The 11,513-nt window shown below is 52.4% G+C and overlaps 1 protein-coding gene across 2 annotated transcripts in view; it reads right to left on the bottom strand.

Annotated features, from left to right (window-relative positions):
- SNPH (syntaphilin) overlaps window positions 1–11,513 on the bottom strand; it is a 48,804-nt gene that overhangs the window by 8,688 nt on the left and 28,603 nt on the right. The window contains exons 3-6 of one of the 2 annotated variants that reach the window (XM_011979865.1): window positions 6,199–6,226; window positions 4,753–5,398; window positions 3,920–4,027; window positions 459–608 (exon numbers count right to left, since the gene is read on the bottom strand). In XM_011979865.1, coding sequence (XP_011835255.1) covers window positions 459–608; window positions 3,920–4,027; window positions 4,753–4,934 — 440 coding nt within the window. In that variant the 5' untranslated portion in view covers window positions 4,935–5,398; window positions 6,199–6,226. The remainder of the gene's footprint in view (window positions 1–458; window positions 609–3,919; window positions 4,028–4,752; window positions 5,399–6,198; window positions 6,227–11,513) is intronic. The other variant, XM_011979866.1, reaches the window with a different exon arrangement.

Below are 11,513 nucleotides of genomic sequence, written 5' to 3'. Positions count from 1 at the left end.
GACTCACTCAGGAGAAGCAAGGAAGGATAAAGAGTTGTTTCTCCCCCACAAAAGAGACAAGTAAGTCAGAAAGAAGCCCTGTGCTCCAACTCCTGGAAGTCGGGAGCCAGAGGAAAAGAAGTAGCCAGAGGGGCCGCCAGGCTGTAGCTGGGAGAGGATAGCACAGGCCGGAGGCCCCACAGGATAGGCCCTCATGGGAGACCGCTCCCACCTGGCCCCCAGCAGCCTGGTGGAGCAGTCAAGGTGAGTAGCTGCTGGGGATGAGGGTCTGCAAGTGGGCTCAAAAGAGGGTCTGCAAGTGGGCTCAAAAGAGGCTTTGCTGGGAAGGAGACAGCAGATGGATGCTGGGAGACCCCCAGCCACTCCTCCTTCCAAGAGGCACGCCAGGGCCCTGGTTTCTCTGAGTGTGGAGCTAGCTGGTGGGGTGCCCCCAGGGCTGCTCGTGGCCACCCGCTCACCGGTCCTGGAGCCGGTCCTGCGTGTCCTTCAGCCGGGCTTTCAGGTGCCGGATGCACACCTCTTTCTGCTGCAGGGGGGTCAGGTACTGTTCCGGGGTCGGGGGCTTGATGCCATGGTTGTCACTGCACAGCGTGTATTTCATGGAGCGCCTGCAAGGGGATGCCCATCATCAGGGAGGGAGGAAGAGGTCAGGCAAGGCACAGGAGGTTTACCTCTGGGGAGCAAGGGGACGCCAGCCTCACCACCCCTGGCCACTAGATGGCTCCAAGCCAGGCCTCCCACACAAGGCAGGAGAACCCTCAGCCTTCTGGCAGGTGGGTTTCAGTAGAGTTCCTCTAAGTGAAAACCAGTGTCAGGATGCAGGCTTCCGGGCTGCTCTAGTTATGGCTGGGTGGGGAGATATATCCCAGAGCACACGCGTAAGCCTGGAACCAGGCCAAGCGCTTGACCAATGCTGTCAATCCTTACAGCAACCCTGGAAGTAGGGACTGTCTTCATCTTTTAGAGGGGCCGCTGGCCTCAGAGAGGTTAGCTCTTGCCCCGAGGCCCTCAGGCAATCCCAGTGGTGCATCCCAGAACCCAGGTACCTCGTCTTCCAACCCAGAGAATGAGCCTGAAGGCTGGAAACTCAGGTGTAAGTGGCAGATTCTGGGTCTGCATGGCAGACAAGGACTCACCTCCTCAGAGGAGGAAACATCTCCCAGGTGGAGGCAGAAGCTCTCCTCTCTAGAACCAAGACCCCTCACAGCCTGGGGACAGGGAAGGCAGACAGGCGCAGGCACAGCTTTCTCCACACACGCCCTGGCACTCTAACTCCTCAACCCCACTGTGTACATGTGGGTGTGCACTACATGCATGCACACTTCCTGGGATGTCAATTCCCAGTCCGTTCACACCTACATGCCCACATACATGGAGACACACTTGTGCCTCGCAGCTACTCACAGGTACTAGGGCACCAGCCCAGGCACATGTTCACACTTTCACCTCCGGGGGACACATGGGAGCACAAACGTGAATACCTGCCGGCTCTGGGCAGGGACCTGTCCACTGCGGTACTCTGGGGTGGCAGCAGGCTGGACGTGCACTGCTCCCAGCACAGGGCGACACTGACATGGTACCCTACCAGGGCAAAGGAGAAGGAATTGCCACCCAGAGGGCAGTCAGGTGCCAGTAGGGGAGGGAGGGCCAGGCTTTCAGAGGGAAGGAGAACTCCCCAACTCCACAACAGACTATGGCCCAGCCAGCTCTACTCTCAGCATTCTGGCTGCCAGTTGTTCTGCTCATAAAGAAACCTTGGATCTTGGCTTAAAACCTGGACATGTTCTCACGCGACTAGAGACTCAGGCCTTGTTCCCATCCATCCAACTCTGCTCCTTGAGGGGAGAGTGACTGGCAGGTCTAGGGAGGGGCAATGCCCCTTTATGAGCCTGGAAAAGGCAGGCCCTGGTGAGGCCCATTTGCTGAAGCAGCCAAGCTGGAGGCAGTTTTAAAAGTTCCATGGATGCTGTATAGTGTTTACCGAGGAAAAAGTACTTGTAAGTCGTAAACTGTCAAAGAGAAAGTGGTTACAGAAGTTGAATGAGACATGGTTTTCTTCTATGTACCCACCTCATGGCCCCTAGGTTAACTCAAGCCAAGTCACGCAGGTCTCCTCTCTGCTTGGCAAGGGGTGGAGGAGTCACCCCTTGGCAAGGGGTGGTAGGAGTGGGGGAACCAAGATTAGCTAAACTAGTAAGGATTGAGGATTAGAGAGGAAGTAACTATTTTACATTTTTCATTTTGCTTTCATGAGTATTTTTCCCCAATATAAAATTTAACACATACACATTTTTAGTCACTAGCTCTATCTTTGTAAAATATATGTATGTATACATATATATATAAACTAAAATTAGAAAAAAAAATATGCTACGGTGCATGTTTCTCAGCTATTCCTGCCTTGGAAAGCCTGGCTTTTTGCAGAGGGGACCTAACTGTGGCCCCACTGCTCACCCAGGGGCAGCAACCTTCATTGTGGGTAAGAAGACTGAGAGCAATTCTCAGCCCCGGGGTTGGGATTATCTCCATGGGCTGCAGTTATGAGATGTGTTACAAAATCTGTTACTAATAGAAAAGTATTAAGTTGCCAATTATATGGTATTCAAAATGTAAATTAACATTTCAAAATGTAAGTTAACACTTTACTCCTATGTCCCCCAGTCTCTGGGGTGGTGTTACAGCCAGGATGCTGGGGCATGGGTCCTGCACATGGGTGTTACCCATCACATGTGTCATGATGGAAATCTAAGAGCTGCTGTTTCAGTGGCTCGGGACATCGAGTCATACAAATGACATCCTCTCCACTGAGCCCTCCCAGGAGGTGCTCCAGCCATGGGAGCCGCAGGCCAGGCATCTCCTGGCCTTAAGTCAGATCAAAGCTCAAACAACAGGAGGTATCAACTATCGGCCAACTAGGATGCACAGGCGGTGTGTAGATATCAAGTCACTGAAGCTTCTGAGTTATTAGCTCCACTTTAAAGAAAGGAAATGGAGGCTGAAGACAGGAAGAGACCAAATCCAGAGCCTATGCTCGTCCCCACATGCCCCAACCTCTCACTTGTATTTCAATGCTGGGGAAGCAGGACAAGGCCTACCATGATAGCTCTTGCTTCCTGGTCTTCAAGGACCCACAGCTCCCCTACACCTGCTTCTCCAACATGATCCTGCTTTGTGAGTCCAAGTTCACCTCACCCAAGACTACAACTTGGCATCTGCTGCATTCATAACATTTCGCCTTCCAAGCCAATTCCACCTCTGCCACTCTCAAAGTGTTCCCCTGAGAAGTGCATGATGGTAGACGCTGTAGGCTGTTTCCCAGCACTCATCTTGCTTTCTTCGTAGCAGAACCCCCATTTTGTCTGGGGTGGTGCTGTTCTGGGGAAGACACTAACTGGCCCTGCAGCTAGAGTTATTCACATGACCCAGTTCCAGCCAGCAAGAACTGGCAGGATTTGGGGGCAAGGTGTCCCTCTCAGAAAAACAACCTCTGAGGAGGGCTTTGGTCCTTTCCACCTGTTCCTTCCCGGAGGGCAGGCCTGATACCTGGAGGTACAGAAGCCACCTGTGATGACAAAGACAAAAGCTGTACACTAAGGATGGTGGAGCATGGAGAGAGGGCATGGGGTCCTGACACTTCAGGGAGCTGCCAACCCTGGCTCCTTGTTCTGCAAGCATCACCCCTAGTTTGTTTAAGCCACTGTATTTTTTTTTTTAATGTACAGCTGCATATTGTCATATCCATCTTACAGATAGGAACTGAGGCTCATAAAGGAGAAGTGACCTGCTCAAGGTCACACAGCCAGCGACTATGCTGGTGTCGGGGGTGGTTAGAACACGATCCTGCTCCCCTACCTGCCCCACCCCAGGACAACCTGTTCCCAGCCAGCAGGGCCAGGACCAGAGAGGAGGGGCCAATTACCTTGGCGTGGGACTGCTGTCACTGCCCTTGTAGGAGCCGGAATTGCTGCTGCTGCTGAGCGAAGAGGTGCCGTAGGCATCCCGCACGCTCACGGGTGGAGAGGTGCGCCTGGAGGCAGGAAGAAGAGGCAGGTGCTCGTTCTGGCTGGCGGGCAGCTGCGGACACTGGGCGAACACTGCCAGGCCGCTGCGGCCCAAAGTGCCCCCGCTTTGGGGTCACCGCAGGGGAGAGAAGCAGGGAGAGAGAGACGCACAGACAGGGGTGACAGAACAGACAGTGCAAATCAAGATGGAAAACCAGAAGAAGGCTGGTCCTCCTGGCTCCCCAGGGACAAGAATGGAGGCCGGCAGGGCTGCGGGGCAAGGGTGGGGCCTCATATGTGCTTATCAAGGTCCTCAACTTCTGGGGTTCCCCAAACCCAGGGGAGGAGATCCCTGCATAGACTGAGACAGAGGTGGAGAAGAATGGGGCATACAGGGGTGGGGACAGGAGGAGGGACCCCCGGGGGTAAAAATCAAGGGACACCAGGTGAGTCTGAGTGGATGACTGCACGACTCCCCTCCAGTCATTGTGAAAAATCAAACAGTATTGATGAGGCTACTGTTGGTAGGAATCCAGTGGTTTATGCGTTCCGAGAACTCTCACATCCACTCTGTGTCATTTGAGCCATTGAATAGTTCCAGGAGGAGGCAGGTGTTAGCAAGCCCATTTTAAAGATGGGAATGGGAAATGATTTGCTCAAAGACACACTGCAAGTTGGTGGCAGGTGGAGAGAGGCCCGCGCCCGCCTCCCGCCCTCCGAAGCCTAGGCTCTGAGCAAGGGGGAGACTCACCTGCGGGATCCAGCAGAGGTCCGTCGACTTCCCGGCAGGGACATGGCCATGAGGCTGCGGGTCCGAGTAAGTGGTGGGATGGGTGGTATCCCAGGGGCTGAGGAGAGAGGGCGGGTTGGGGGGCCCGCAGAAAGGGCCGGGCCAGGCCACGTCATCCTCTCGCTGGGGCCGCTGCCCGGCATGGCTTCTCTTCTCACCCTTCGGCAGGACACCCCAGGAGCGAGGGCCTGGCAGGCCACGGCTGCCTCCACCAGTGAATTGAATGGGGCTGGTGCACAGGTTCCCACCACCCAACTTAAAACCACAACTGTCAGGAGTGGCTAAAAATCATCAGTCCAACCCTGTGTTCTCCAGATGAGTGAATGTGCCCCAGACAGAGTGAAGGCTGTGCCCAAGGTCACAGAGGCTTCAGGAGCAGGGCCTCCTGACTGCTGGTACTGAGTCTTCTACTCTACAAGCCAGGCCTGCTTCTTCCCCTGGACCCTGATACTCAGACCCACACACCCCCTTGCTGTTCAGTCCTCCCTCTCTGGTAGGGGCTGCAGGCCGTAGGACTCCTGGAGCAGGACCAGGAACCCCGAATTAGGATGGGCTGGTCTCGCCGACCATCACCTTCCCAGTTGGCGCGTGGTTCGGGGCTTCCCGTCTACAGGGGAGACAAGACAGACCAACATACCAGCACATGTGTAGAAAGACATATGGATACACACCAACACGAGAAGGTACCATGTCCCTGCCATTCCAAGACGTGCCACACGTGCCTCCACGAATGTGCTCAGGCAGCCAGCCCATGGCACAGGACATGCAGCCAGGCCCTCCCGCACCCACACGGCACACAGGCATATCTGCACCCACCCATGCAATGCGCATGCTGGTTTTGGCATTTACCAGGAATGTAGGGGCACAGACTTAAAGCAGAAGAGCACTGGGGTGGATGGGAGCAGAGGCCCTCCACTGCGGATGTCCCAGTGGGTGGACCCAGGAGGAAGCGTTCATGTCTAGAGAGACCCATCACTGGGCCTCTTGCTAAGTGGGCAGGTAGACTCAAGCCCCTGGTTCCTGCCCCTGAGTCCTCAGGCTTCTTTCCTGGGTAGAGGCTTGGGCTCCAAGGGCAGCCTTTCCGGGGTTTCAGGAGAGGAGAGGCCCCATGCTGGGCTGGATTTTCACTGTTGTGAGGAAGAAGGCTATACTGGGCATTAGCCCAGAGTTACTGGAGTCTGGGGCAGAGTGGGGAACCTGGGCTCTTTGCAGCCAATGTGCTGGTCCTGTGCCAGCTCCAGAGACCTCAGTCCCCTCCTTCCACGCTCACAGCAGGGACTGGGGACAGCAGCCTGGGTTCCAGGAGACTTGGCTGAGGATGTCATGCCCAGACCTCTCCCCATGCTGGAGGGAAGCATTCACTGAGCCCCACTCCACACCAGACCTCGTGCCAACCACGCTACGTACATTATGCCATTGACTCCTCTCAACAACCCTATGAGGAAGTGCTGTGATTAGTCCCCTTTTACAGATGAGGAATCCAGCCACCGAGAGGGAAGGACTTGGCCAAGTCACATCCCAGGTGTGTGGCAGAGCCAATATCGAAACCCGGTCAACATCAGATGCTGAGGGGCTGGATCTCAAACCCCAGAGTCTCTGGCCCGGGGACCACCCCCTTCCCACGTCAGGGCCTCCCCCGAGCCTGGTCATCCCAGCCAGTGGCGGGGCTGCCTCCTGAGTGGACAAAGGCACTGCTCAGATGGCCTGTTTCCTGGCGGGGACATAGAACACGGCCTGTTCCCCTGGAGGGTCTGGACACAGCCAGCATTGTCTGCCTGGAGGTGTCGGGTGCTGGGCTGCAGGACCTGCCGACACCACGCTTGTCACCTGAGCTGCTTGCCCCAGCTTGGCAATGCTTCCCACTCATCATGCCCCAGTCACCCAGGCAGGGCCTCCTGGAACTGTAGGGCTGGCCCCTAGAGCAGGAACCATGGAGGAGGGGTGATTTGGGGGTGAGAGGACATCAGTGCTCCTCCACGCTTATGAGGATGGCCATAAATGGCTCACTGCCTCCTGGGCACAGGAAGATCCTGACAGCTTAGGGTGCAGAGGGAGACATGGGTAAGGGCTCCAAGGATCACCTGCCATTGCCTGAATCCTTCTGTGGCAAGGTGGCCATGCTGAGTGCTCTCGTCTGCCTTGGCCCATTACTTCAAGCAGCAATCCTTCAAGGCCGGCTTTGTTATTGCATTTGGGCCCAAGGTCACACAGCTGCAGGTGTGACATGCTCTGGCTTCTGGTCAGCCTGGCTTCACTAACAACTCTCCCACCTTCGCCCCTGCCCTTCTGGCTTTTGGGAGGATACAAAAAGGAGGCTGAGCCTTCAGGAGGACTTTCCAGCAGAGGCAGGACTCATATCTGAGGATGGGCTCTTCCAAGCCAGCGTGAGTGAGTGTTCTAAGGAGCCAGGAAGGTCCAGGCAGAGTGCTAGGCCCAGTCCTGGGAAGCAGGCAAAATGCCTGGTTTGTCTTAGAGCTGTGTGTGGCCTTGCTACAATGAGGGCCTTGTCCCAGCTGTCCCTGCCACTACCTTGCTTGGCAACCCCACACCTGCCTCCTCTTGAGTTCCCTCTTCCTTCCTCCCGGGCGTGGGGGAGGGAAGGGGATGGCATTTGTACCTGGGTACAGCTAACAGTCTCCTGGGAACCCAGAGCCAGCTATTCATCAGGGACAAAGGTGGAAGAGGCATTTCCCCTACTGGGATGGGACCTTGTAGGCAGAGTCCCTCATGGGAGGGCAGAGGCCACCCAGGCCCAAAGGGAGCCACTTCTCAGGATCTCACTCAGAAAACTGTGTGCACCCTGTGCTCTCTCAGGTCCTCCCTCCCTTCTAGGCCCCAGAAAGGAGGCAGGTTGCCATGGTGTTTGTCACCATGCCACCTGCTTAGCCTGGAGTCCCACAGGCCTCTCCCCAGGTGGCCAGAGGCTGCCACTTGGAAAGGAAGGTAGAAAGAAAACCCTCTAACTGCGGGAAGCTGGGCTGATAGTCTCTCATCATTTTAGCTCCAGAGTAAACCCAGCCCCTGCCCTCACTGAACTTCCCTCCACTTCCCCATCTTGTCCACACCATAGCAACCCTGCTGCATCCACTCCTTTGACTGCTCCCTCAAATGCTCAACACTTCCTAAGCCCCCCAACAATGGGGGTCCAGGGAGCAGGAGACTAATGACTGCAGAAATCGATATGAACTGCTCTGGGCTAAATGCCACCTCTATCGCCCTTCAGCTGCATGCCTTGGGCAAGTCACACCACTTCTCTGAGCCTCAGTGCCCATACCTGTAACTGGGGCTGTAATGAGCACACCTCACATGGTTACTGTGAGAATAACGTAAAATAATGTGAGTACGGGGCTTGGGCCAGTACCTATCACACAATAAACACTAAAACATGGGAGCAGCCAGTATTTTGGAAGTAACATGAAGTGAACTTCAAAACAGAAACACATTCAAGGCATAATAGTGTATTCAGGAGGATCCAGGAATGCGTCCCTACACAAGGAATTTGCACTGCGTTTTGAGGGATGAATAGGAGTTCACCAGGCAGCAGCAGCAAATGGGAGGGAAGGAGAAGCCTGGACACAGGCAGTGAGTGACAGCTGGCTGCTTGGAAACTAGGGAGCCCAGTGAGGGCAGAAGTACAGTGGGAATGAGGCTGCAGGAGGAGGGGGGCAGGCCACACAGAGCCACCTAAGCCAGGATCTTGTCCTGTGGGCAACAGGAAGCCATGCAAGTGCTTTATAGGAAAGGGGCACAATCATATTTGCATTTTAGAAAGTTCCTGGGTAGGCAGCCTGTGTGGAGAGGGAGGGATACCAGTTAGGAGGTTACCAATCAGGGGAGAAATTAGGAGGGCCTGGGCCAGGGTCATGGCAGGAACAATGGAGAAAAGGGCCTGGATCCTTTTCAAAATTCCTTGGAAGTCCCAGATTAGGTAAAAATCAGAGCAAAGCTCTTGATGTGGCTGTTTAAGGCCCTCCCATTGACACCCTTTCCAACTGGCTCTCTGATACATCCAGGAGACTTCAGCTAGTCACTCCCAAATCTGCATCTCTACATGGGCTGTTTGTCCTGTCTGCAGCACCTTCCCTGCCTGTCCTCAAGCATACATTGCACTCTTTCTTTAGGCCCCACCCACAGCCTTTCCACAGATGACTTCTCCTATCACTTACTGTCTCGGCCACTTAGGATGCTATGCCTTGGACCAAAACTCAGGGAACACCATCCCCTGGGAAATTTCATAAAAACAAACCCAATCAACACACAATTGTTGGTAACACAATGTTTTAAACAAGCACATTGGATAGACCAAAGAGTCAGATTAGATGGTCTCTAAGGTGCTCTGGATCTAACATTCTCTAATTCCAGGGCTGTTAATGAAATTATGGGCTTCTCATTGATGCTTCCTTCTCCTTCATTACTAGGACTTTTGGGTCTCAGTTTCCACATATGTAAAATTAGGAAGCTCCATTCTTCAAAGAGACATGATAGCATTTTACTCAATCAACAAGTCATGGGGGAAAAACCAGGTGCTTGGGTTAATCTAATATTCCAGCTAAGCAAAAGTCCCTGTATGTACTATAATTTATCTTCTTTCAAAGAATTAGCCATTGATACAAGAAGAAAGCTATCCTAAAATCCAAGGGAACAGAACAATCTGTGTCTGATGACTCAAACCACTGACAGCTGTGGAAAGCAGAGCGTTGCAATCAACAGAGCAGAACTTGGGAGGGATCCTCTCTTTGCCAAGGCAACACTAGAACGCAGAACATTCCACCCATCAAACAGCAGAGCGCCTGGTGCTCCTAGAATGCTAATGCAGAGAGGTGGGAATAGAAGACAGGCCTGGGAGTATTCCAGAAGCTGCATTCTAGATCTCAGAAGATTAGCACTATCAGGGCTATTCACAGCTGAGGAGTTCAGTAAACCCTGCACTGACTATGGCCTCAGCAGCCACTATGTGCCTCTGCTCCTCCTTTGTCAACAAAACCCAGGATCTTCCTTCCAGGACTTGCTGGCATTTCTCCACCTTGCTTCCTGTTTCCTGCACAAGCCACCCTCAAATCTGGGACCACAGATGAGGTGCCATCCAACTTCTTCTCACTGTGGCAACCCCAACACAGTGGCAAGGCAGACGCACAACTTGGCCAAATGCTGTGAGGAGGTTCCCCAGGCAACCAGGATAGGTTGAGGGCTGAGGCAGCTGCTACACATGACGTGTCTCCAGTCCTCAGATTCTCCTTAGACTCAGACTCCAGAGCTGAAGGGCATTGAGCCTAGGTCTTCAAACCACCCCAGAGGACTTGCCTCTGCACCTACTGAGAGGGGTGGCTCAGGCCTCCTTCCCCATTTCACCTGAAGAGGCTCCTCTCATATATGTTTTACATATGGAAGGTGTGAAGTAAGACTACTTTTTAAAAATGAGTTTTCAGGTTAAAAATCTATGGAATACTTATTTTCCACAATGAGATATTGCTTTACATTTACTTGGATGGCTAGCATGAAAAAGATGGACAATAACAAGTGTTGTCAAGGAGGTGGAGAAGTTGGAACTCTCATGCATTGCTGGTGGGGATGTAAAATGATGCTGCTGCTATGGAAAACAGTTTGGTGGTTCCTCGAAAAGTTAAACATAGAATTGCCATATGAACCAGCAATTCTACTGCTGGGTATATACCCCAAAGAATGGAAAATAGATGTTCAAACAAAAACCTGTATAAGAATGTTCACAGTAGCACTATTCTCAATAGCTAAGAGGTGGAAACAACCCAAATGTCCATCAAAAGAATGGATAAACAAATGTGATGCGTCTATGCAATGGAATACTTAGCTATAAAAGGAATGAAGTATTACTGATCCATGCTACAACATAGATGACCCTTGACAACAATATGCTAAATGAAAGAAGCCAGATACGAAAGGCAACATATTGCATGATTCCATTTATATGAAATGTCCAGCACAGGCAAAAGCATACAGAGAGAAAACACACTGGAAGGGAAGAAGAAACAGAGAATGATTGGTAATGGGAATGGGATTTCTTTTTTGGGAAGATGAAAACTTTTTAGAAGTAGATAGTGGTGATGGTTATATAATTTTGGGAGTATACTAAAATCCCTCAGTTGTACATTTTAAAAGGTTAATTTTTCTTTTTTTTTTGAGACAGAGTCTCACTCTGTTGCCCAGGTTGGAGTGCAATGGCACGATCTTGGCTCACTGCAACCTCCGCCTTCTGGGTTCAAGTGATTCTCATGCCTCACCCTCTCAAGTAGCTGGGATTATAGGCATACACCACCACACCCAGCTAATTTTTGTATATTTTAGTAGAGATGGGGTTTCTCCTTGTTGGCCAGGTTGGTCTTGAACTCCTGGCCTCAAGCAATCCACTCTCCTTGGCCTCCCTGCTCCCAAAGTACTTGGATTACAGGTGGGAGCCACTGCATCCGGCCATTAAAAGGATAAGTTTTATGGAATATAAATTATATCTCAATAAAAAACAAATTTTTAAAAATACATGTAATATATATTTTATTTTATTTTTTTAGAGCCAGGGTCTCACTCTGTCACCTAGGCTGGGGTACAGTGGCAAAATCATAGCTCACTGTAGACTCAAATTCCTGGGCTCATGTGATCCTCCTGCCTCAACCTCTCTAGTAGCCACCTCACCTGGCTAATCTATTTTTTTATTTTTTTAAAGGTGGGGGTCTCACTATGTTGCTCTTGGTGGT

The sequence above is a fragment of the Mandrillus leucophaeus genome, unplaced genomic scaffold (genome assembly GCF_000951045.1).
Source record: "Mandrillus leucophaeus isolate KB7577 unplaced genomic scaffold, Mleu.le_1.0 Scaffold206, whole genome shotgun sequence".
Lineage (NCBI taxonomy): Eukaryota > Metazoa > Chordata > Mammalia > Primates > Cercopithecidae > Mandrillus > Mandrillus leucophaeus.
The sequence above is the reverse complement of the archived record's forward strand: the minus strand, read 5'-3'. Positions and strand labels throughout refer to the sequence as shown.